At 52.0% G+C, this 25,147-nt stretch overlaps 4 protein-coding genes across 4 annotated transcripts; 2 read left to right on the top strand and 2 right to left on the bottom strand.

Annotated features, from left to right (window-relative positions):
• Positions 1-130: 130 nt before the first annotated feature.
• Positions 131-5,255, bottom strand: PPT1 (palmitoyl-protein thioesterase 1; the record flags this gene model as incomplete). The annotated part of the gene is made up of 9 exons (XM_082494056.1): positions 131-908; positions 1,354-1,425; positions 1,644-1,742; positions 2,239-2,329; positions 2,423-2,525; positions 3,371-3,441; positions 3,741-3,868; positions 4,672-4,781; positions 5,147-5,255. The coding sequence occupies 9 exons, from the start codon at positions 5,253-5,255 to the stop codon at positions 786-788; spliced, it is 906 nt and encodes a 301-aa protein (XP_082350182.1). The 3' UTR covers positions 131-785.
• A 725-nt stretch (positions 5,256-5,980) lies between these two features.
• LOC309680519 (sodium-dependent phosphate transport protein 3-like) lies at positions 5,981-10,189 on the top strand (the record flags this gene model as incomplete). The annotated part of the gene is made up of 11 exons (XM_082494161.1): positions 5,981-6,065; positions 6,396-6,568; positions 6,812-7,045; positions 7,148-7,235; positions 7,643-7,729; positions 8,139-8,215; positions 8,430-8,591; positions 8,797-8,929; positions 9,015-9,159; positions 9,460-9,550; positions 10,132-10,189. The coding sequence occupies 11 exons, from the start codon at positions 5,981-5,983 to the stop codon at positions 10,150-10,152; spliced, it is 1,296 nt and encodes a 431-aa protein (XP_082350287.1). The 3' UTR covers positions 10,153-10,189.
• A 1,384-nt stretch (positions 10,190-11,573) lies between these two features.
• RPL11 (ribosomal protein L11) lies at positions 11,574-15,206 on the top strand. Its single transcript, XM_082494057.1, has 6 exons — positions 11,574-11,601; positions 11,993-12,143; positions 12,592-12,698; positions 13,117-13,248; positions 14,042-14,152; positions 15,132-15,206. Exons 1-6 carry the CDS (start codon positions 11,596-11,598, stop codon positions 15,159-15,161), a joined length of 537 nt encoding a protein of 178 aa, XP_082350183.1. The 5' UTR covers positions 11,574-11,595; the 3' UTR covers positions 15,162-15,206.
• A 2,012-nt stretch (positions 15,207-17,218) lies between these two features.
• Positions 17,219-24,375, bottom strand: LOC309680427 (kelch-like protein 31). The gene is made up of 4 exons (XM_082494038.1): positions 24,267-24,375; positions 20,182-21,393; positions 18,431-18,746; positions 17,219-17,796 (listed from the first exon to the last, which is right to left on the bottom strand). The coding sequence occupies exons 2-4, from the start codon at positions 21,369-21,371 to the stop codon at positions 17,692-17,694; spliced, it is 1,611 nt and encodes a 536-aa protein (XP_082350164.1). The 5' UTR covers positions 21,372-21,393; positions 24,267-24,375; the 3' UTR covers positions 17,219-17,691.
• Positions 24,376-25,147: the final 772 nt, after the last annotated feature.

The following is a 25,147-nucleotide window of genomic DNA, read 5'->3' as shown; positions in this document are numbered from 1 at the left end:
TCAGGTAGGACAAGATTCCCTTTGCTGCCTGACCCTGTTGAAGCTACTTTGAATGCTTTCCCCATGAGGAAGTACAGACTTTCCTGCACTCCCCTCAAATCGATTTGTCAGTAGCTGTCAAATCTCACCTTTTATTTGGTTAAAGTTCTTTATTGATTTCAGTTGCTGTACAAAAGTGCATAAAACAAGCCATTAGTTGAAAACTGTTCAAGCTGTTAATACCAACTTAATTCAAACCCCTCCTTTTTCCCCAGAAACCCCTAAATTTGGCCCTTTTCCCCATCTTGAAGGATAGGCTGTACTATCTTTCTTCTGCATACAGCCATGTAAGTCTACTTGCTGATCCCCTTAAGAGATACAGTATTCTTAACACTAGTCATTTTGGTTAATACTGCCATTGCATCCTGCGAGGAAGAGGTGACAGGGAAAACAAACCTCTCACACAGCTAATGGTTTTGCCATCACCAAGTGACCGGCACAGCCCCAGCTCAGAGAACTGAAGTAGACTTACCAGGGCCTGTGCAGGATGGAGCGTTTCAGTTAGTGCAAGGTTCAGTCCACCCACATTGGAGCGTAATTACATCCCGATAAATCCCTGTCTCTTACTGCAGCGTAATAGGTGCCACCTCTGCACACTGTGGAACTGCTGAGCTAAACCCCCTCTTCTTCCCCTTCCCCAGATCCCCGCAGGCTTTTATGCAGAAAGTGCTGTTGCACAGTAGTAGCTGCATTAACTACAGTGGTAGACCCTCCCCAGTGCCCTCACAGCATGCCTCCCCTTAGCTTCACTGGAGGAAGGGGAGGATAGTACTGTAAAACCACTCTTCTGAGAAGTGCAGGTGATCCCCTTTCACCCCCAGGAACACCAGCTTTCCTGCTTTGTCCATCTCCTGCAGCCCCAGGCGATCCTGCAGAGAGAAGCATGACCTGGAGTCCTACCCTGCCATGGCCAAACACTGGCAGTGGCTGCGGAACCCAGCACAGGGAAAAACATTGATGGTCAGAGACAGTTGTTGCAGCTAGAGCAGGTTCCACCTCTGCTCTTCAAAGCTTCTCCTCATAGAGGGGGAAAAAGGCCTTTTGGATGACTTTTAAAACAAGGCTTCAAAAAGGAGCAGAGTTAATTAAACACATGCTGAAGGGGATCTTGAGTCAGGCATGAGACCACCACTGTAATTCCCACTGCCAAATTGGCGTGGAAAGAAATGCCTTTCCAAACAGCTACTGGCAAGAGGAGGCCATGCCCCAGGATGGCAGAGATGGTGAACAGAGAAGAGCTGTGGGGTTTAGAGCTCCTCAGGGACACTATAGAGTAGAAATAGCATAAAGCCCTCAGCCCCCAGCAGAACATACCTCTGTGTACAGAGAGGTCTCCCTCAGCGGGATGGTCTCCTTGGCTTGGCCGCTTTTGTAAAACCCAAACCACTGTCAGAATAAAACCAAGGAAAACAGTTGCTGAAGGGCTCCCAGGAGAGAAGCAGGCTTTCACCAGCTTCTTCTGGAGACAATGCAGTATCAGGCCTATGTTTGCGCTCAACCTACTCCTCACCACTCCCAAGTTGTGCCACCAAAGGACAAACCAGAAACGAGTAAGTGAGAACCAAAACACCGCCCAAAAGCAGGTCCTGCCCTGCCTGCCTTACCTCAGAAATCGGAGGGTCGACCATGGTATCATTGAGAAATTTCACCATCACAAACTTTTTCAGAGCCATCAGGTTTTTCTTGTACGTCTCATTGATACCCTGGATGAAAGCAACAGAGAACAGCTCCAAGTCACTGGAAAGCCCACTGAGACAGGTTGGGGAAACTGCTCTGACTTGCCGTGCACCTGCAAAGGAAACCCTGGAGTGCACCAGCCTAGGAGGCAGGAATGCACACTTCTGTTAACAGCCTCCCTTGGCTGTGCTCACAGCATTCAGCCTCATCTCCAGGCTGTAAAGAAGAGGTTGGTGTCCCCTGGCGAGGGACCACTTGAAAGGTGATGGGTGGACTGAGCACATGGCACATCTATACCAACCACTCCGAAAGAGTGCAGTGACACAGGAACTACTCTGCCATGGACAAGTCTCATTCATAAATCTACCAGCAAAAATACTTTGTACACTCCTGGGATGCAGGGCAAAAAATGCTCCACTTCGAACTCCAGCAAAACTATTGCCAGGGAGAGCTAACGTGAAAGAACTCACTGCTAAGGCTTCTGCTCTCCTGCTAGCAATTAATCATCTGCCAGGTCCTTACCCTCTCCTGATTTATGTCAGCCAAAAAGATGCTGTTTTTCCTGTAGTCCTCCTCCTTTAGAGGGTCATGCCAATACTCCGCTTGTACCAAGCTGGAGAAGAGAAAAACCAAAGATCAGACCGGAAACCCAGAGCTTCTCACATGGGCCCAGCCCCCGTCATTGCAGCCTGATGAATATACTCACTGCTCTTGAACAGCTTGTGTGTAGGCGCCCAGATCCAGCGTCTTTCGGATCCAGTCACAGATATGGGAGCTTTCACCAGGACAGCGTGGAAAGCCATACACGCCTGGGGTATGGAGACATGTAACAACTCGGTGAGCCAAACTGAAATCCCTTAATCCCTCCGGCTGGTAAAGAACCACCCTCTTACAGAGCAGTGGCAAGAATTACCCAGGGAATCAGGCGGCCTTTAATCCTGCAATCTCATTAGACAGCCCTCCTGCCCCTGGGCACTATTACACACAAAGATAATGGATAATGTTCTTGAGCAGAGGGTATTGCTCTGGAGAATGGGGCATGCAGACAAGTGGAATACTGTCCAGCTCGCCTGGTGTGTTCCCAGGAGGTCTCAAGATGGTTTCCTACAAGACTTCCCACTACACTACAAAGAAATAGACTCAAGCCATGGAACTTCTCAGGGAAGAGTACTTGAAATTCATTGCCAGCCACTCTTAATTGTACACCTTTTAAATTCCATTTCATACTGCCTCTTTAATCTACTGCAAAAAGCACCTCCTTTTCCTTGGGGCTTTAGCCTTCCAGATGCCAATTGTAAAGTATCCTTGTGACCCAGAAGGTTTATTTTCACAAAGGTTTTGCTATGTAGTTAGAAGTTTCTTCTCCCAAAACAACTAATCCCAAGCACTTCCAAAGTATATAAGAATTCTACCCAGTTAGTCATCTACTTACAAAGGTCCCTTCTCATTGCCAGTTAAGCAAGACCAAGACAGAAGATAATGTAATCAGCTAACAACTGGGCCAAAGCAGATCACCAGATTGAGGCATGAACAAATGGACAATTTAATTCATAAGAAAATAGTCAGATTTTATGAAGATTTTGTTCCTCCCGCCAACAAGACCCCCCCACCCTTCAAGATGGTTAGGAGGTGTGACAGCTTAAGAAGAAACTACCTTGGTGCTGTCCCCCAACAGAGATCAAATTGAGCATGGGAGGAGAAGGACACCTCTGGGCCACCGCCCTCCTGTGGAGAAAGATGAAGGAGCTGAGCTCATCGTGCCCAGGCCACCAGTGCTGGTTCACAGGCAGCTCTCAGCTTGCCACTCAGTGGGCTCTGGACACTTGGGTAATGTTTGCAAACGGAATTAACCCTTCCTGGTAGAGGAAGGCTACAGGCAAACACATTCTTGCCTCCTTTGGACTGCTCCTACCTTTATGAAAGAGTTTGTCCATTTACATCTGCTTAGTATTTCAAAACAGTTTTAAATCAGAACCTAAAGCCCAACAGAAATCACTGGAAATGGAACAGAAGTGTAAACTTACAGGAACTGGCCTCCTTGGGAGAAGCCCATTGCATTGTAGCCTCCTTTCAGGCGAGGGTCCTTTGCGAGTTGGCTGCACACCTCTCTCACTTGATCATTCACATTCATAAAGAAGCTGTTCTCCATATCCTGATGGATTAGCCAGATTAGCATGTATAACTTGTACCTTTACAATGGTTTACGCTATTTTAATCTCTGCAAATAGGCTGCTAACAGTTCTGCTTTTGGAAGAGGACCTTAACTTTCACAATATGAGAGAAGTGAAATTCAAGTTTTGAGATTTCCCTTCACCAAGTCTTTGTTCCTACTCTGCCTGAGAAAACTGTCTCACACAAAACAGTGACATTTCCCCAAACTTCTCAATAATTCAAGTCCTTTCAGATTTTGCATATATATATATGTAAAATTAAAAAATAATAATCAAACTTCACCCATTTTTTCCAGGTTGCAAAAAATAGCATACATTGCACATTATCATGAGAGACTATTTAAAGAAATTCCATAGGGCTACACAAAACTGTCAAAAAATACAAACACACAGAAGTCTCTATGCTTATTATACTGATTTATAGTGAATAAATGGCTGTAAATCAAAAAGGGCAGCAAGGCATAAAGCTCTGCTTTAGCACAGAATCTTATCACAGGCCTTTGCGTTACCTGGAGAGGTGAGAGAGTGCTAATCAGTGGATCTGCATATTAATCCAATTTAGACTAGGGATTTGGTTTTCCCCTGGTTCTTTTCTGCAGGTATTATCTAGACTTTATTGGTTTCTATCTGTCAAAGCTGTTTACTTCACAAATCAAAAAAAAAGCACTACACAAATCCTTGTAGAACCATGTTAATAACAAAGACTGCAATAACGCACCTTCAGTTCCACACACTGGCCCCCACCCTGCCAAGCAGAAACACGAGTGACAGCAGACTTAGTTACCTGTATCAGGTTGCTTCCAATCTTGAGAGACAGAACATAAATCCCTGGTATTTTATTCTCCACTATTTTTTTAATGTAGCCCATGCTTTGTGGATTGCAGCAACTGTCTCCTGTGAAAGGGAACACCGCAACACACCATCACGCCACCGCCCAGGCCCTCACCTTGCCTCGCCTCCACAAGCATACCAGGACCACCCTGCTGCAACGAGGCCAGGAGCTGCCAACGCACACAGAGGCCCGGGGGGAGGAGGGTCAACACCTCCCGGCCTCCGCAGAAACCCGCAGGCCGGAGAAAGGGGACATCGGAGCGGGGCCGACGGGGGCCTGCGAGCTCCCCTCGGGCCTGCTCGGGTCCCAGCACGGCCCCATCCACAGGCCGACCCAGCTAAGCCCCGCCGCCCCGCCCCGCCCCGCCCCGCCCCCAGAGCCATTACCGGAGGACCGGCCCCACCCCCCGTTGCCGGTCCTGGCTCACCCATGCCGTGCCAGATAACCAGGGGGACGGCGGCAGTCGCGCAGCCCAGGCACAGCCCCAGCAGCACCAGCACCGCCGCCCTGAGCGCCGCCATCTTGACTGGGCACATGACTCGCGCGCGGCACCGGTCAGGCGGCGGGGGCGGAACCCGACAGGGGCGGGACCCGTCGTGGAGGGCGGGGTCTGCGGCGGAGGGCGGTGCTAAAGCCGGCGGGGCGTGGCCTAGCGACGGCGTGGCGTGCTCTAGCGGCGCCAGGCGTGGCCCCCGGCGTTCACACCCGGCTCGCCAGTTCGAGCCCTGGCGTTGCTCCATCCCACCCAGGTCCCTGAAATCCCAATCCCCGCCCCGGGACACGGAACTAGGAGACCCACGGTCCCTTCTGGGCTGGGGGAGACACCTCTCCCCGTACGTGAGCTACCCCGCGGGGAACGGGACGGGACGGGGCGGGGAAGGAGGCTTCCTTTGCACCAGCCAAGGGAGGGCAGAGGGTACCCTTGGGATGTCTGCAGGAGCACCCCGGGGTGGGAGAGACCCTGCTGCCTTGCTGGGCTGTTGTGGTCGAGGGTTATAAACCACGGATGCAAATAAGGCCATCACAGGGAGGTCTGCTGTAAATCACTGTGCTTGCGAAGCGCTTGCACTGGAAGCGCAACCAGCAGCCGGCTCTGCTCTCACCGTGCCAGTAACGGTGTTGTGAGGAAATGCCAGGGGTCATTGCCAGGCTGCTCTCGTGTTTGTTGATGTTCAAGATTTGCTTCCTAACAGGGCTGGATGTTATCTTGAGGCAAAGCAGCAGGCAGCTGCATTGCTGGCACAAGAGTATGCAGTGCCACATGGACAACGCGCAGGCAGGGGACAGGTCAGAAGCAGAGCAGGATGAAGCCCCTCTGCTTGCTCAGCAGCCCTACTCCTGCACAGGTAAATACATTCCCCAGAGAGGAGCGGGCTGAAGTGCTGCCTCAGCAGGGGCTGGGAGCCAGCCACTTCAGGCTTCAACTTGTCCCCTCCACCCTTGGGCAAGTCCTCTTGACTTCCCGCCCCTCCGGTCTCCTTCTGGAGATACAAACTGCCATCCCTGCAAAGGAGGAGGGCAGGGGCTCAGTGGCAGATGTCTGGAAGGTACCTGAAAAAAGCCATTTGTTGCTGCAGTGAGGTGATTTCCTGGTGACACGGATCTGTAGGAGGGGGTGAGATTTAACCCGCAGCCTCTCTGACCAGCCCTGGTTTGTGGGTGCTCTCCCTCCATAGGGCTCTGCTCTGCTCGCTGTAGTCTGGCCCTGGTCCTGCATGTTTCTCTCTTCATGGCATACGCGCTCCGGGTCAGCCTCAGTATCGCCATCGTCGCCATGACTAACAGCAGCCACCCCCACGGCTGGTCTGGCAGTGCTCCGCACGGCTCCTACCCAGGATTTGCTCACAACGTAAGTGGAAAGCAGATGCAGATAACTGAAAGACGCTTCCCGGGCTCAGTTTGCTCTTGCTTTTGCATGAGGACAGATTTGGAAGCAGCAGAGAAAAGCCTTGAGGACCAGGAGGGTGAAGAAGCTGAGAGCTCGGTTTGTTGTACTCAGGGCTGCGTTTCCTGGTTGCTTCTCTACTTCTGGAGGAGTCTGTGCCTGGAAACCAGAGATCTCTGTCTGACAGATGTGTTCTCTCTCCTCCAGGCCCCTGTGTACAACTGGAGCACTGAGACTCAAGGAATCATCCTCAGCTCCTTCTTCTACGGCTACGGCCTCACGCAGGCGCTGGGCGGGTATTGCTCGGGGCTGTTTGGGGGAAAACCCATCCTGGGCAGTGGGCTCCTGCTCTCCTCCGTGCTCACCCTCCTCGTGCCCCAAGCAGCAGAGCTCGGCGTGAGCTTCCTCATCGGGCTGCAGGCGCTGCTGGGCTTGGCTGAGGTCAGTTGTGGCTCCAGGTGCTGCCAGGCTACGAAACCTGCTCTGGTTAGCTCTGGCTGCACTCCCCATGTCCCTTCCCTCCACACACACTTATCTTTGCAGGGAGTGATATTTCCAGCTCAGTACACACTCTGGGCAAAATGGGCACCTCCACTGGAACGCAGCAGGCTCATGAACATCGCTGATGCAGGTAAGACACAAGGACTTTCCCCTGCCACCAATTCAGTAAGTAAAGGACCTCCTCTCATCCCTTCTTTCCAAGCCAGTCCTTGTAGCAGCCTCAAGTTCAAGGCTACGGGTCCTTGGCAAAGAAGCATTAGCAGCGTTCAGCCTTTCCACCTCTCCTCCTCCCACCCTGTGTCTTCTCTGTCTCCTCGGCTCAGATCAGCCTGAGGCAGGAGAGGGAACCTGGACACTGAAGGGAGCAAACCTGGATACATGTGTGTTTGTTGCACAGGCATGTCATTTGTGCCACCACATTTTACCATCACAAATCATGCTGGAGGCTGTAGGTCTGTCCTCCTTGCTGCTGGTCACACAAAGGTACCTGGGTATCAAAGTCCCATTAAAATTACTCTTCTGGTTTCTGATCCCTAGGATGCACTTTTGGGACTTTCATTGCTCTCCTCATGGCTGGGATCATCTGCCAGAGTTTGGGGTGGCCTTTTGTCTTCTACATCTTTGGTGAGTAATGGCCCATCATGTCCCTCTGCAGACCGTTTGGTGGTAGAGCTCCCAAAAGTTCCCTGTCAGAGCCCTGTGGGACCAGCTCTGTCCTTACCAGTCCCACACAGAGCTCTGGGCTCCCCTCTCACCTGCCAGGCCAGGATGAAGCCATTTGTTGGAATACTATTAGGGAATGTGCCTTTGCTGAACCATTTGCATCATCAACCCAGGCCCCTCCACTATGAGCAATGGGTTAAGGGGAGTTCTCCATTTCCATCTTCTTGCATTTGTCATTTCGCTAGCACCAGCCTCCATCCCACTGGCTCTCAGCTCTGCTGCAGCTCACCATAAGAGGAGCTGGCACTGAGACCCCTGCTCCTCACAGGTGGCGTTGGCTGCACCTGGTGCCTCTGCTGGTTCCTTCTAGTGTATGAGGACCCTGCACATCACCCATGGATTAGTGCCAGGGAGCAGGAGTACATCATGTCATCTCTGGCTCACCAGGTACACACAAAGCTTTTAACCATGACTGACCATGCTGCAGATGCTGTGGCAAAGGGACTGCTCTGAAGCAGTTCAGCTGGGTTCCTTACCCAGCGGCCAGGGCTAGTTCCAGTCTTCTCAGCAGCAGGTGGAGAGGCTGAGGAAAGCCTGGGCAGCCCGCCCAGGGGATGGGAGACAGGAAAGGAGGAACTGGCTGATGTTTTATTCCTTCCAGGGCAGCTCTCATGGCCGCTCCCTCCCACTGGTGGCCATGGCTAAATCACTGCCTCTTTGGGCGATCACCATTGCCTGCTTCTGCACAGACTGGCTGTTCTACATGCTGCTGACCTCCATGCCCACATTCTTGAGTGATGTACTCCACTTTGACCTCAGAGAGGTGAGTGCTGCCCTGCAGCTTAGGCTGGTCCCTGCAACAGCAATGGGACTTGGTCCCTCTGTAGGCTGGGAACATGGAGGTGTCTCAGGGACATCTCTTCCTGAAGAGTGGTGACTCTGGTACCAAGGGAGCTGCAGTCTCGGAGCTCTTGTCTCCATTTCTTTTGTGCCATGGACATGACAATGCCTTGTTCTCCACTCTGCAGAACGGGCTCCTCTCCTCCCTGCCTTATGTTGGGAATGGGCTGGGGCACATCCTGGCTGGGCTGCTGGCTGATTTCCTTCTGGCCAGGCGAGTGCTTGGCACAGCAGCCGTCAGGAAGCTCTTCTCAGCACTTGGTAAGGACAAGCTTTCATCTGCCATCCAGCCTGTCCAACACACTTGTATGGCCTGTGGTAAAACACACCCCCTTTTCCTCCCAAGGGATGCTGCTCCCAGCTGCCTTCCTGGTGGCTGTGCCTTACGTTGGCTGCAGTTCCATGGTTGTGGTCCTTCTAACACTGGCCTTGACAATAATCAGCATGACAGGGGCAGGCATCAACATTAACCACATCGATATAGCCCCCAGGTAAGTGAGTCTGACCTCTGTGCCCTCCCTGGCTCTGCATCCTTCCTGTTTCCAATCCCCCAAGGCTTCTGCAACTCCTACTCTCACTTCCCTTATGTTCTGTAGCTAGTGGCATTGTAAGCTAAGGAGTAAAATAAAGGCTTAAAATCCCCCCAGTCTTGCAGGGAAGATCCTAGTGTTGATCAGCATGTCAGGCAGTATTCATGCAGATGAGGGAAGGGACTGGCAGCACCTGCTCTCTGCCTCACTGCAGAGTTTCCGCTATGCCTCACTCAGGAAATTTTTGCTTCCTCTCCCCAGATATGCAGGGTTCCTGCTGGGAATCACAAATACTTTTGGCATAGTCGCAGGAATTATTGCTCCTACGGTAGTTGGACTTCTCATCAGCCAGGTAATTTGGGGCCACAAACCACAAGCACATCCATGGAAGAAAACACAGATCTGCTCTCAGAAACGGATTCCTTTTTTTGCACTGAATCAAAAATTACTGCAAGCCAACTGCCTCTCCCAACAAGTGAACACATGTGATGTAGCACCCGTTCAGACAGAGCTCTGGACAATTTTGAGGACACGGGGATGACTCAGAAAGCAGGAAAAGCTCCACATGGGCCCCATCTGCGTGTACTTAAAGATGGGGAGAGGGTCGAGGGAGTGGGGTGAGGAGGAAGCTCTGTGCCAGGCAGGAAAACTTCCTGAATTCAGCACAGCACACATTTCCAAATATGCCAAGGCAGGAAATACATCTCCAACGAGAGGATGTCTGGCATATGTCTTGAGTGAGCAAAGCTCTTCTGTTGCTGGTACTAATAGCAAGCAAAGGATGGAAATGAGTTTAATGCCAGTGAACTGGGTGGCAGTAGTTGGGTGATCACTACATGGAGATAAAAGGAAGGGTGATACCATCATGATGTGTTCTTGCCCCCCCTCAGGATCTTCAGACTGGCTGGAGGAATGCCTTCTTTGTATCTGCAGCTCTCAACCTGTTTGGCCTGATCTTCTACACAGCCTTTGGCAGCGGGACCATCCAAGGCTGGGCTAGGGAGGACGCTGCTGTGCAATGAGAGCCATGAGCATGGGAAGGTACACAAGGCAGTGGGCTGCAAACAGGCACGGGTCAGGTGGGGGTCCCTCCACTACTCTCTTCTCATCTGTGCAGCAAAGCTCAGCCATGTGTTCCTGCCTGCTCCCGGGGCCCTGGCAGCATCCTCGGGCAATGGCATGAGCTTCCAAGCCTGCCTGCACTCTCACACTTCAAGTTACCAGCACCTTCACCCAGCTCTGTCCACCTTCTGATCCCGGGCTAGTCCCCTGGGGAGGCACCAGCCCTCCGACCCGCGTTGCCCGCTGTGCGTTTAACCCTGTCCTCAGCCTTTGCCCACGAGCAGGAACACTGCAGCATGGACAGATCCTAAACAGCAACTACAGAGACCTGGTAAAGCTGGCTGTCAGCCAAGCTCTGTAAGGAGCCTGCGGCTATTTCCAGTAAAGCTGTTCTTAGATGAAGTAAATTGATAATGAAGTAGTAATGTTACTTTTTAAATAGCGGTTTCTCACGCCCTCTGCACAGAGACTCCTAACACTTTTTTCTCTTCTTAATGAGGCAAGCTGATTATTCATTCATCCTTCATCCCCTTTAAGAAACAACTGGGTCAAAAAATAAGTGAGGGTGTTAACAGAGTTCAACCTGGCAGCCCTGAGCACAGCGCCTGGGAGGCAGGGAAGGGGATAAGCAGGGAAAGCCTTGAGCTGGTGTCATCCTTACAGAGAGCCTCATCACAAGCATTCAGCCCAGGACATGGCCACTGAAAGAGATGTTTGGACCCCAAAAGTGGTGTGGGTTTGGCTTGTCCCCTTCCCAGAGAAGCTGTGTTATGTTTTGCTCCCAGGGGGTGTGGGCTGTGACTCCTCCCTTGCTCTGGACTAAGTCAAAATGATACAAAAAGAAGATCCAGATCCCAGGCAGAGAGAAACTCCCATAAGCTACACCCGAAGCTGCTTGGGAGTCAAGAAGCTCCAACACCTTCTGGTGTGGTATCTCCCAGCAAAACCACTGCAGCTCATCCCTCCCGGCCTCAGCAGCAGTCAGGGCTCTGGGCAGGACCCCAGCCCCCTCAGCCACCGTCTGCCCCAGCGCTCTCTGGAGCGGGCCCCACAGCAAAGGCAGCAGCACACGGTGGTGCAGATCGGGCCCTGGCTGCGAGGCACGGGGTGAGGGCAGGCAGGGCTAGCGGGCCCTCCGCATCCCCGTCCCTACGGGCCGGTGGGACAAAATGGCGGCGGGGGCTCCTCGGGTACCACGCCCGCCCGCAGTTGTCCTGGCAACCGGCCGCGCCGCCCTCCGGCCGCCAGGGGGCGCCACAGCACAGGCCGCGCCCTCCCGCGCTGTCCCATAAGACCCCGCGGCGGGGGCGGCCTGATCTTTTCCCCGCCTCCAACATGGCGGTGAGTGGAGGAGTCCGCAGGCCGCGGCTGGGCTGTGCCATCTCTATCCGCCGCCATCCGCCCTCGGCGGGGCCCGGCAGGACTACGGCCCGCGCGGGCGGGAGCGGGGGAGGCGGAGAGGGAGAGCTGCGGGGCCGATATGGGCAGGGAGGAGCCGGTGGGCCGCCCTGGGGAAGGGGCTGCCATGACAGGCCGCGGCCTGTGCGGTGGCTGGGCCGCTGCGGCGGTGCTTGAGAGGCGGCCGCGGGGCTGGGGTTCGCCCCGGGGCGGAGCAGGGCTCCGTGTCAGGCTGCGGTAGCGGCTTGGTGGAGCCTTCTCCGGCCGCCGGGGCGAGCGGTGGGCTATCGATCGGGACCCCTCTTGTTAGCTCCCCTATATCGTTTCTCCGCAGCAAGACCAAGGTGAAAAGGAGAACCCCATGCGGGAGCTGCGCATCCGCAAGCTCTGCCTCAACATCTGCGTTGGGGAGAGCGGGGACAGGCTCACCCGAGCGGCCAAAGTGCTGGAGCAGCTGACGGGCCAGACCCCCGTCTTCTCCAAAGGTGAGGGGCCTGTTTTCCTGCCGGCTGCCGGGGGGGGGGGGGCTGCGTGTGCTGGGGGCTGCGGAGGAACAGTTTGTTTTTTTTTTTTTTTTTCCTGGTTTCAGTGGTTGTTTTCCTTCCTCTGCTGAACATGCGGAGGGTGTGGTGGCAGTGTGGCTGCCAGGGAAAAAGCTTCTTGGCAGATCCAGTGTGGGGACGTCTGCTCTGATGTCGTGGGAGAACTGGGGGTGGGGGCTTAAATATCAGGGTGCTGGTGGTCGTTTCGATCAGTTCGGTTCTGCCTCCAGACTCGGGCCGCTGCTTTGCCTGCATCCCCAAAGAGGGCATGTGTGGTTGCCTCGGTTCTTTTTTCTTTAAGTCGTTTATTCAGTCATCTTAAGCAAGCTCCAAATCCCCCCGGGTAGGAATTATTTAAATAGCCTCTAAGTGTAACTATTGCTGCCTACAGCACGATACACTGTAAGATCATTTGGAATCAGGAGAAATGAGAAGATTGCTGTTCATTGCACGGTTCGCGGGGCCAAAGCAGAGGAGATTCTGGAGAAGGGGTTGAAGGTGAGAATTTGGCTGGTCTGGATCTTTGATTTGTGAAAGAACAAAACCTAATCTGTACAACCTGAAAAGATATGTTCTTTGAAATGTTGCACCTGATCTAGATACAGGTCAGTTGTGGATGTTAAGGGTTGGAGTAGCAGCTTTGTCTGATACAGACTGCTGTGTTTGCGCTGTTTCTCTCTGTCTGGTTGCTGTTTTGTCCTTATTTAAGAACCAGTGGGTGCAGTTGCAGCTTTCTTTTGAGGTTCTGTCTTGGCTGCTGTGATTTATGAGCAGACTTTGGGACCAAAATCTTAGGGCTAAAGACATAGTAGCATGTAAGTGAGTTGTGGGTCTGGTAGCAGTTGCTAGAAGACATAGGACTTCTTACTCTCTTTGCAGTCAATAATGAAATAGTGACTGACAACAAATGTTTCAGGTGCGAGAATACGAGTTGAGAAAAAACAACTTCTCGGACACTGGGAACTTTGGCTTTGGAATCCAGGAGCATATTGATCTGGGCATTAAATACGATCCCAGTATTGGTATCTACGGCTTGGACTTTTACGTGGTGCGTATTCCCTGCTTCCTTGCAGCTCCCAGGCTTGTGTGAAAGCTCTAGAAGGAACCTAGAACCATAAGTGGCTCACATTAACTTGCTGCCCAGTGCTGGAAGATGGAAATGTCAACAAAATCTAAGTTTAAACTGAGGTTCCCAGGGTTGCTGTAAAATCCTCGATTTACGACATGTCTCACAAAGCCTCTGCAGAAACAAATACTGTTGCTTTTACTGGTACTCGTGAGATAAGACTGAAGCAGCTGTGCTAGGCATGGGAAAGGAAGGAGCAGCAGTGGAAAGTGCAGCAGGGGCTTCAGGAATGCAGGCTGAAAGATGGACTGCACTGCTGGAAGATCATCCCTGTGTTTAGAGGGTTGGGGATGGGTCACATAGTGGTGGTGGGTGGCGCATTTCGAGTTGTTCCATTCTGCTGTGCCTCACTCTGAATCTCTGAAATAGAGCGAAGCTGTTTCATTCATGTTAGCAATGCTGTTCAATGTATCTTTTTGAGAGCTGAGGCCTTAGGGTATGGAATAGTGTGTCTTCCACACTTGTTTTCGTTTCTTTAAGTCTGTGTATGTGCTAAGTTGTCCAACCTGGGAGCTGTCCCTGTCAGTTTACCTGGCTGTGAGAAGTTTTCAGTTTACATTGGGACTGTAGAAGACAATGCTTTCGGTCTTGAATGTGACTCAGACAATGAGATATTACTGATGCAGAAATTCTAGCCTTCCCTCCTAGAAAACCGTTAATTTTAAGAAAATAGATGCCAGAATGAAATAGTGCTGTGGGTCTCCTCTCCTGGCAGGTGCTGGGCAGGCCTGGTTTCAGCATTGCTGACAAGAAACGCAGGACTGGCAACATTGGAGCCAAGCACAGAATTGGAAAGGAAGAAGCCATGCGCTGGTTTCAGCAAAAGGTAAAGTCCCTCTTTATTTTTGTATTCCAAGAGTTTCCTAGCAAGTATTGGCAAAGCGCTTCACTGCAGAAGGGTTGGAACAAGTCACTGGGTAGGAGGAGATCTTAATCGCTGCTTAAATAATTTATTTTTACTGCTCTGGGGCAGTAGAAGCTGTGTTTGAGCATGAATGCTGTTCATGCTCCTTTGTGTGCTGAACTGAAAGAGCAGCTCGCAGGATAGCGGGAAGTATCAGCTCTTGTGTAAATCTGCCTTGCGCAGTTTTTGGAGGTGTTCTGTGTGCATGGATCACAAGTGATGAGGCAGGGTTAGGACTTGTTTATCTGACGGAGCTCCTAACTCAGTTGCCCGACCTGGAAGATGGAATGATCCAAGTAAAACAAGTTCTTGGGTTTATCTGTCCGTAGTGCTCTGTGACACAGAGTGGATAATGAGTGGGAGATGCTGAAAGCTTGACTGGAAACGCTCAGAGATGGGGACTAGTGATATTTTTTTCAGAGGTGGAAGGGGTGGGCAGTCTGTCTGGAGGCTCTTTACTGGCTACTCTGCCTAGCTGCACACTGGCCATAGCCTGCACAGGGTGGCTCCAGCCAGCTCCTGCTGAATGGCCCTTTCCCTTCTCACACCTGGTTCTGCTGACTGTGGTGTAGTTACCTTCAGGGGGCAAATCCTGGGGCAGTAAAAGGGATGAGTACAGTTCTTGTCAGATCAGCCTGTGAAGCGTGGGGCTGCTTGTTTTGCTGTGCTGATGAGCAGAACTTAATGGTTATCTGAACAAAGCCCTGCTTGGAAGTTAACAGCGCAGCAGCAGAGTAGAAAGGCAGTTAGCTGCTCGCCTAGGAGAACTGGTGTTTCATCTCAGTGTTGTCTGGCTGGCTTGGCATGAAAATGATGGCTCAGTTTTCACCACAGTGGTGTACCGCACCTTTACCTGACAGTGCTTTCTCACTTGGTTTGTTCTTGTTTTTCTTCCTTACAGTATGATGGTATCATCCTTCCTGGTAAATGAGCAGTTCCTGTTACACAAAAGCAAATAAAATTTTCTAACCCCTAACTTCTGTTGTGAATTTTGTGGGGGCTCCTCTTGACCTAGGAAGCTGCTATGAGCAAGGGTCACTTGCACTCGAAAGGCAGCAGAAAGACATGGACTGATGCTGTGCACTTGAAGAGAATGTGATGGTCTCAAGGAGCAGGTGTTGTATTTACATGGATGCAGTCTCCACTTCTGTACTGTCCAACTGCACAAATAACGTGTAGAACTTTTACTAGAGTTTGCAGGTGGGCATAGAAAGAAAAAGAAAAAAATACGCTTTTTGACCACTGGAGTTGTAGAGCAGAATTTCTGGAGGGTTAAATTTGTGAAGGGAACAAGGTAAGTCAGTGTGCCAGTTCTGATCCTCCACAGACCAACCTGCAGTCTCAAGGGCAGCTGCTCTTTAATGAACGAGGGATTCTGGATTGGCAGAAGAAACTTGGTTGCTCTGGGAACTATTGGCAGTGCAAGTTCAATGGGAAGCCAAAGGAAATGGCTCTTAATAAAGCAGAGCCATAAAGCCAAAATGTGGCTGAGAGTTCTTTGTCAAAGCAAGCATGAAGGGACGGGTTGGAAGGGGCGGAGGGGATGGGCAAGGCCGGTGGCACTGGCAGTGCCAGGACAGCTGGTGAGCTTCCTGAGCCGAGATTCAGACCTGGTGCCACAAGAGGGGGCTGAGATCAGCCAGCAGGAACCCCCAATCCACACTGCTTCCATGGGTGATGAGTGACCTCGAGTGCCTGTACCTGCAGCTGGTAGAGTTGTTTCTACCCCACAGGTTGTGATGCTCTCCATGTGTTGTGGAAATCCTGAAGCAATTATTGGATGTGCTTGGAATGTAAAGGATGAATCTTGACTGGTTCACAAAAATGTTTCTGGAGTGTGAACTTACACTGCTATAATTACGCAGCCAGACAGTTTTGCCCTGTAGAAGAATGACCTTTATTGTTTAAAGAGAAAATTCCCTGCAGGAGAATGCAGCTCACACAAGTGGAGTTCAGCAGCACCCTTGTCTCTGCCTCTAGTATTCGGTCCTCTCCTGTGTCTTAGAGTAAAAAATTATAATAAAATCGAGGAACAAACCTCCATCCAACTCTGCACACACTCCACCATCAGTGATTGTGCAGTGTTGTCTCAAAGACTAGACCATTTCCTTGTTGAGTCTGTTGGAACCGTAAACCAGACGAGCCTGCCAGAGCTGTTCAGGATGGAGCCATCTCCAAAACACACAGGGCAGCATGTGCTGTGCATGCTAAAATGCACAGAGGGAAGTAGAACTTGAACAGAAATTATATTCTGCTTCAGTATAGCTTTATGCTTGATGTGAACTCTTGAAACTGAATTCTCAGAGCAAGATCAATACTGTTATGTGAACTGTAACTGATGCAAGCTGCTCAGTTTTGGTGAGTTGCGAAAAGAAGTGAAAACCGGCCTGCTCTGCTGAAGCTCTTGTCTTGGAATCTTTGTGGCATGTTGGGGTTCCTTTGAGGGGCTTAGGGGCTTCCTGGATGCGATTTCGCTTTGTTGTGTAAAAAAGACTGGAACAAAAATGAGCATTTGCCCGGATGCTCAGCAGCATGTAGCTGCCTTGGCCTGAGATGAAGGTAAGTAGCCTCTCTAGGATCACATGTAAATGTGCTTCAGTAACAGGACCTGTTACCAGAAGATGCTGGCCTCAGCGTGTGACTGTCCTGTGATCTCTTGTAATGACCACGGGCTGGAGACCACGAAATAACCACCCCTCTCTTGCCTCCTGCTCGTCACAGGTTATCACAACTCTGGGGCTGTAATTCTGACCCAGCAGGGCAGGGGTTGGAGTTCTGTGGTGTGGTTTGACCTGATACACACAGCCCAAGAGCCTGAGTCTGCTCTGCAGCGCTGCAAGGGGTAATCTGCAGTCCCTGTGCCCTCTGAAAGGGCAGCCAGGGTTTTAATACAGAATAGTAACTGTCTCCTGTCTCACTCAGACACAGTGACAGGGAGGGGCCCTGGGCACTGAGCAAGCGCTTGCCCCTGGAAACTCAAGTTTAGGAAACTTATCGCCTCCTTTTACAGGTCAGATGCTGCTTTTGCAATAATGGTGAAGCACTAATTGAGTTCAAAACTAAGCTGTCTGCTTGATGGTGTGAGTAACAGCACCTGGCTAGGAATATATCTGGGAGAGCTCCTGGTTTAGATGTGAAGGGCTTCTGTTCCAGCTGATTTTCAGGGAACCATTTGCCTCTGAAATCTGTAGTCTCATTGCATCCTTAGGCACTTCCCCCATACCCTCTGCTTGAGCTAGAGCTCAGCGCTTGGAAGTGCAAGAGATCTTGCTGTGTTGCTCCAATAGTTCTCTTCCTTGCTATCAAGATTATTAAATGTCTTTCTGTTGAACAACTGCTATGTGAGCAACGGGGTCTGTTCTAGACCTGTCACTTCCTTGTACTTAACACCAATAATACTACAGTTGTTTTGAAAGTGTCTTGTGATACTATTCCTACAGTAGAATTTCTCCTGAATTATTCTAGGGGTTTTTTTCCTCTTCTTTTTTTTTTACAATCCATGCTGCAATACAGTGCTCCAGGCTGAGGAGGAAAGCTCTTCTGTCCTGCTTGCTTCTGTGTTTGTCCTGCGTGAACAAACCCAGCTTAAGCTGAAGGATAGAGATGCAGGCAGCTCAGAAGACACTTTCCTAGACTCCAAAACTTGCCATGGTAGAACAAGAGTGTCTGAGACTTTGCAGTGACTCCAAACATCAGCGTGCCTTCCCATCCAGCTACCCCACACTCCTCAGCTCTGTCTCCTTCCCTAGCTGCTGGCATAAGCCACGTGGCACCCAGGGCTCTTTATGTGCTGGCTGCTGCTGAGGCCACAGAGCTGGCCCGGGACCTGGACCTTGGGGAGCGTGGGAGGATGATGGTGCAGCATGAGACACCCACGGTGGCCTCGGGGAGGTCCTCATCCTTGGCCCACTCATTGAGGTCAGGATTGTAGCACTGCACACATTTCTGATACCTCTTCCCACTCTCATTCCAGCCACCCACCAGGCACAAGCGCCCCTCCAGCAGAGCCACCCCAGCTGTGCTGACCCCCATGGGCAGGGGCGCCATGTAACTCCACTGCCCCGTGAGTGGGCTGTAGCACTCTACAGGCATCACGTCCACCCGCTCGCCCTGGGGACCCAACTGGCTCCCACCCAGCACATACACTCGGTCTGCCACAGTGGCCGCGCAGTCCCAGCCCCGGGGAGTGCTGAGCCTTGCCTGCTCCCTCCAGGTGTCGGTGCTGGGCTCATAGCAGCATACGGTGTGAGAATAAGCATGGCTGATGTAGCCACCAGTGACCAGGAGCTTGCCATCAATGACAGTGGTGGCGTGGCAGCAGCGGGGTGTCTCCAGGCTTGCTTTGCTCTGCCAGCTGTTGGTGGTGGGGACATAGCACTCGACAGATGCCAACGCACCCTCGGCATTGCGCCCTCCGACAGCATAGAGGAGCCCATTGCAGGTGCTCAGGCTGAAGTGTGTCCTCCGGTGCTGCATGCTGGCCAGGTGCAGCCAGGTGTTGAAGCGCGGGTCGTACCTGGGGGAGGAAGGGCAGGTCTGTCTGGCCAGGGCTATCAGAACCGTAGGGAGAAGAGGGACTTGCCAAACATCTGCTGTCAGAGGAAACAAGTCATGCTCTAGAAGAACCTCTCTGTCTTCTCCAGCAGTAAAAAAGCATCTGGACAGGCAGCGCAGATGGAGATGATGGCACTGCACAGGACTGGATCCTACCTGCAACTGCTGGGGTTGTTGCCACTCTAACTCTTGAGACGGCTGAGCATTGCTCCTGCCACCACAAGCTCCAGCCTGGCTTGGAAATGGCAAGTGCTATGAATCTGATGTGTTCCCAAGCACCGTAACTGTCCCAAGATGTTGGGTCTTGGCAGGTAGAAGAGGACCTAGGGACAGGTCTTTCCTGCCCACCCTGCCAGGCCAAAGCCAGGCATGCGATAAGAAGCTGGCTCCTTGTGTGCCCACGAGATGGCAGAGGGTACTGGACTGCTGTGTCCTCAGTGATGCCACAGGGACTAAGGCCAGGCTGGGAAAGGTTGATAAGCTATTGGCCAGAAATAGAAAGGAGACCTGCCAGTGGGTCCCTGAAACCTCACTCGGTGCAAGAGACGGAACCCAATGACAGCTCACAACTGAGGGGTGGTGATCAGGGGCCGCAATGGGCTGGCCTTGAGCAATGCCAAAAACATTGCGTGTGGAGCCTCAGGTGGCTGAGCCAAGCCATGGGCAGAGCAACTGGGAAGTTCAGGTTTAGTTTGCAAACAAAGTACTGCATGTCAGGTTGCCATGGTTACTACTCCTTTCTTTGAATAGTAATCCCTTGGCGATGCAGTGACAGGTTTATGGGGATTAAGAAAAAAAACCTCATCATTTAAATAATGAAGAGAGAAATGAAGGCAGAGAGAAGAAAGCCTGAAGGGCAATGGGAATCCTACAGACAGTAAATTTACCTTAAAATGAATCCAGACAAAACAGAGGCTGGGTTGAGACTGGCACTGGGCTAAAAGGGGAGCTCCCCAGAGTAACAAAATGGGTGACTGCTAAATAATGAGGGCTCCCATTTCTCCAGGAGCCTCCCAGCTTCAAAGAGGCCCTGCCTTGCCCTCATCCTGCACCAGTGCTGTGTGCTGCTGGAGGATGTGGACAGCATAGCCCAGGGATCAAAGTCTTCAGGGGAAGCCCAGGCTGGGGTTATGCAGACCAAATCCCTGGAACTTGTTTCCAGGTCTTGTGTCTCGCAGTCCAGCACCCTGTGCTGGGCCTCGCTAAGTTTGTCCCTCCCTGGCAGTTTGGCAGCATTATCCCGGAGGCCAGACCTACCTCCTGGTTACTGACAGCCAAAAGGAACCTTTCTGATGTGCTCATCCCTCACCTCATGGGGGATGCTGGGGCACAGGCAAACATGGCACAGCTCTGAACCCCTCCCCAGGGTGTGTGTGGCCAGGTGGAGCCCATCTTACCTGTTGAGGCTGCTGACAGCATGCTTGGCCTGGTTCCTGGCATCGTTTTGGTCTTCACCACCCGCAATGTAGATGAATCCATCCATCACCACCACACATTGGTTAAAACTTTTTGCTGGCATCTCTGTGAGCTTGTTCCAGTTTCCCTCTGCGTCCCTATATCTGATCTCCCTGCTAAGAGCCTTCTCGGTCAAAGCTGGACGACCTCCAACTGTGACAAGCACTCTCTGGCCTCCCCGTATCCTAGTTCTCCGAGACTGAAGGCTGTTTTGCTGGTGGGGGAGCAGGTGGTAATTCATAGCATCCACAAGGAGCTTGTGGCACTGCGGGTCTTGCATCATGCGTGGCACAGGTTGCACATGGTTCACCAAGTCTGGAGCTGAGATTGTGCCAAATCGAATGTTGCTCAGGAGGTCAGCAGCATACCGGACCCGTTTTGGGTCAAACTCCAGCCACTTGACAGCAATCTGGAAGGCTGCTACCTCGCTGGGTATTTGCAGGCCATCATCCATGAGCAGCTCATTGATCTGATCGAAGGGGAGTTTCATGAACTGGTCGGTCTTGGAGAACTCCAGGAAGTTTTCCCGAATGAATTTCCGTGTGGCTTCTTTCACCTGGTTGAGGCTGTAGGTGGCCGAGATGTTGGCAATGTACACGCAGTTCTCCACAGCCATCTCCCGAATGAGGAAGTCACTGCACATGTTCAGCAGTGCTGGCACTTGCAGCTGGGTGGCCGCAGCGATGGTGCTGCCGATGGTGTACAGGGAGAGGCTCAGCTTCCCTGTGTAAGCGTAGGTGATGACGGTGGTCAGGCCCAGTGGGGACACATCACGGAGCTCCACCTGGTGCAGCTGAGGGTCTCTCTGCAGGAGGTGGCGGAAGTACTCGCTGCAGGAAGCCAGGACGAGTTTATGCACCTCGAAGGACTTTGTTTTGGTGGCAATAGTGAGATCGCAGAGGAACCGCTTCTGGCGCATCTCGTTCATCCCCTCCAGAAGGCTGGCTCCATGGTCCAGTGCTTCAACCTCTGTGGCTGTGCAGTGGAAGCCATTGGAGCCACTTTCGTATAAACTGTTCAAATGATTGAGGCATTCGACATCTAGTAAAGCATCTTCCACCATCACTGGGGTGATGGATGCATCCTCTTTATCCACCTTGGGCTTCTTGGGGGTTTTCTTTTTGGGTGCCATCTTGGTAGGATCAGAATGGGACCTGGTGAGAAAGGAGAGGTGAGGAGCCTTGTAGCAGGGGTACTGGTGCCCTTTTGCTCTTTAAGACATTTCAGTTAAGCAAAGGAAAAACTCCCACTGACTCATATACTCTTTGGGTCAGGCCAAGGGAAAGATGGAAACTGCCCCCTAAGCCCTGTACGCCTCTGAGCTGCATTAAAGGCATTGAGGGCCATGACTACGAGAGAGGATCCTCAACTCTCAACCAGTACCAGCACCTTCGCTGTGTTAAAAAAGGACTGGGGATTTGGGGTGGTTGCCTTGGGAGATTGGGAGCACCCACTGGTTCCTGGGTGTGGGGCTGTGCTCAGCCCCGCTGACAGATCTGCTGTCTGGGGTTACACAGACTCCAGACAGAGCAAGGGGGCGATCACAGGGTGTGTTTCACCTGACTCAAGCATACGTCAGATGGGGTGAATCAAGCCCCAGCAGCTCTGGCAGAGGATCCCACACAGCAGCGTGGTGAGATGAACCCCAGCACTGCAGGACCACATAGAAAAGGGTGTTCATTTCCCCCTCAGCCCCTTGGGGACTGCAAGGCTCTGCTGGGTAACCAGTGGGGCCAGATGCCCTTTGGGGTGACCAGTTCAGAATGCAGGTGAAAGAGGAAAATAAAACAACTCAACAACAACAATCCAGCTTTTGAATGTTCCCAAATTCCAGCTTGAAACTCCAGTCTGAAACTCAGCAGTGACCTCAGCTCCTCTGAGGGAGCTCGGAGCAGCCAACATAAGAGGGAACAAATCTGCCAGCCAGAAATAGCTGTTACTGCGCTCTCTCACATGTCTGGGTACTGTTTATTATGCTTGGCCATAAGGATCAGGTTTCTTGGAACTGAGTAATCATCTTGTATTTAGCACCAGGCAAATCAGAAGAGGGGCATTATGAGATTTCAGCAAAAATATGGAGAAAGGAAAAGTTTAGTAAAAGTCCCTGCCAGGAAAGAGGATTCAGGGCTGAGTCTGAGGGGGAGAGCAACAGTGGTGGCCCAGCCGAGCTCAGCTGTCCAGGGTGAGCTGAGGGAGCAGGGACGACACAGATGCCCACAGACCTTGCTCTCTCCTGGCTTTGCGCAGAAGCCAAGAGGATTCAGGAGAAAAGTCCTAGGCACTTGAGCCATCCCTGGAATTGCGGTGTTTCACGGGGCTACCCCAATTTACACCACTGAAGGTTCATCTATCACAGTGTCATATCCTGGAGGGGGCATCAGTCCTCCCGCAACTGGGACGCAAATGCCGCTCTCTCTGTGTGTTTGGATATGAAACTGTTTCTGATACGCAGCTCATGCTTGGGAAAAGGAACTGGGATTTACCCTTTCAGAGAAACAACACTATGATGTTTCCAAACATGCATTTTGTTCAGACTATCCATTCCCTAGGAAAATTTGCAGTTTCAGCTTTTCAGTTGGATTTGAAGTCGCAAAATAGGTTAAAGATTGGAATTTCCCAGGAAATTAAAATGTTTTTCCAAACCTTCTATCCAGATCCCTCAAGGGATGATCTCTGATCTCTCTGAGATACAACACTGCAAGAACCTCTTGCTGCCCAACAAACCCAAAGAGGAGCAGGACTTGCCCTGGAGGGAGGTGGCCGTCCTGCTGCCCCCACACTGAGACCAGTCCTAGAGGGACAAGTGCCAGGTCGAAGTCTGCAACCTGACAGGGCAGGAGGGTTTGGCCCTGTGAAATAAGTGACCTGGGTGTCAGCTCCCACTGGGCTGCATTAAGGATCTGCCCAATCCCTTCTGCTCCCCAGACTGCCTTGATTTTGGCCTTTTTTTACAGAAACAAGCATGGTGTCTGCAGCAAGCCACTGTTTCTGTCCATAAAACTGCTCACCTCCCTTTCAGGGGCTCCAGACCCCATTTTAGAGAGATGACACCAGTGCTCAGCAGCTCCTGTAGGCCTGATGTGGAACCCAGCATCACAATAAGACAAGCTGATCTCTGAAAGTCGTCTTAACACCTTCTGGAAAGCCATGCAATGTCCCTGTCCACCCCACTTGGGAATCAAGGAGGGAAGTTGTTCTGGGATAAAACAGAGGTCTTCTAACTGCCTTACACTTCATACAAGTACAATTGAGTCACAAGACGTTTTGGGCTCGTACTGATGTCTGTGGGATCCTGCCTGTCGCCTTTGGGCACCTTTGACAGACTCCAATTTGAAGCTTGTGTTTGTGTTATTCCAGTGTCTGGCTGCAGGAAGGCAGGGCGACCTTTATATCTGCATTTAATTTAAAATGGAACATCATCGCTGCTTCTGATTGAAATACCACTGCAGAGACTTGAAAGGGATATTTCCCTACAGATTAATCCTGGATGCTGGATTAATCTAAGGAGCTGGAATGGTTTAAAGAGATTTCAAAGGGCCCAGACAGAAAGGAGGGAAAATAGGGCTTTTTTCTAGCTGTTTAAACTTCTCTTAAAAGACAGTAGTTGTCCTCACTTCCTTTCAGTGCTGCTAATCTCAGCCCTGCACCATATTACTGAGCTAACAGCAAAGCAGGACCTAAGCTGGGTGATACTGTGCCTCCAGGAAGTTACGGCAGGCTTATTTTAATATCTAACCAAAGAGTCCCTCTCCTTCATCTGCTGCTGCCCCCAGCCCTGGGTTCAAGCAGGGTCTGAGTTACAGCAAACACCAAGCTGGCCTGGAAAACTACCTGGACACTGCAGCTCTGGGCACTATTTTGCTGCCAATAATTCCTCCAGCCCCGTTTTAGAAAACAACAAAGTCTTTCCCCATGCCATTATTTCCATTATTCAGCAGTTCCCGTGCCCCATGCAAGGTCTCTGCAGATCCTGCTTGGTGAGCCCTGGTTCTCCATGACTCATCTATGGGCTGGGTCTGCTCCTTACCTTGCTGTTAAGACCGGTTAGTCCAAGGGGAAGCTCTCACCAGCACAGGGCTCTGCAGGCTGAGAGATAGAGACCCTCAACTTTCCCCACGCAACATCCTCCTCCCTCCTCTCCCCTCCCAGCCAGCTGACTGCTCTTATCACTTCCACATACACAGCAGGCTTTTGGGGTGATGTGAGGACAGCCGCCCTCAGCCGAGTCCCCAGAGACATGGAAAGGTCTGGATTCAGGTAGTGCTGCTCTGGCCAAGGGCACCGTCGCAGCCAGCGACAGGAGAAGGCTGTAAACCAAAGGCTGAGCACGTCCACTGCCAAGGCAGAGGCAACAAGGAGGCAGCCAAAGGCCTGGCTCCCCTCCAGGAGCGATTTGGGGATGAGCTGGGGATTCATCGCCCTGCTGACTCCTTCCCCACTCTCCTGAGTGAGTGGAGGGGACAGCAGCTCCAAGCCCCCGGCCTAAGGAGCCCCCGGCCTGGGCAGCTGTGACCCCACTCAATTTGCCTTTGGCCACAAATGACCCTATATACCTACTTTACACTCACTTGCAACAGCGGTGGTAGAGCCGTTGGCCATTGGGAGACAACGGAAACAGGTATGAAGAGACATTTGTCTCAGGAAAGGCTGTCCTGACCACGGTGGGGCCGGAGGTGGCACCACTGCCCCACTGACGGAAGCCTATGGCGGCCGCGCTCCCCTCAGCAGGGCCCTGCCAGCACCCAAGATGGCTCTGCTCGCCACCGCTGCCAGGCTCCAAGATGGCACCCTCTGACCTCTGCCCTCACCCGCCATGGCCGCAAGCGGCCGGGGTAGCGCTAGCGCCGCTTCCGTTTCCCGCCCTCAACCAAGATGGCGGCGGTAGTGGGGAAGCGCCGTGTTGCGAGC

Source organism: Vanellus vanellus (genome assembly GCF_965231255.1).
Source record: "Vanellus vanellus genome assembly, chromosome: 22".
NCBI lineage: Eukaryota > Metazoa > Chordata > Aves > Charadriiformes > Charadriidae > Vanellus > Vanellus vanellus.
This window is presented reverse-complemented; position numbering and strand designations above follow the sequence as displayed.

What these genes read in the sequence shown, in the direction of transcription:
- RPL11 (XM_082494057.1), top strand. An exon ending in GACCCCCGTCTTCTCCAAAG is followed by an intron (nt 12,144 to 12,591) that starts GTGAGGGGCCTG and finishes TGCTGCCTACAG; the next exon opens with CACGATACACTGTAAGATCA. An exon ending in TGCGCTGGTTTCAGCAAAAG is followed by an intron (nt 14,153 to 15,131) that starts GTAAAGTCCCTC and finishes TCTTCCTTACAG; the next exon opens with TATGATGGTATCATCCTTCC.
- LOC309680427 (XM_082494038.1), bottom strand. Translation starts at nt 21,371, where the DNA reads ATGGCACCCAAAAAGAAAACCCCCAAGAAGCCCAAGGTGGATAAAGAG. An exon ending in GCTGTCAGCAGCCTCAACAG is followed by an intron (nt 18,747 to 20,181) that starts GTAAGATGGGCT and finishes TTCCTCCCCCAG; the next exon opens with GTACGACCCGCGCTTCAACA. An exon ending in CCGACACCTGGAGGGAGCAG is followed by an intron (nt 17,797 to 18,430) that starts GCAAGGCTCAGC and finishes TTGTTCACGCAG; the next exon opens with GACAAACACAGAAGCAAGCA.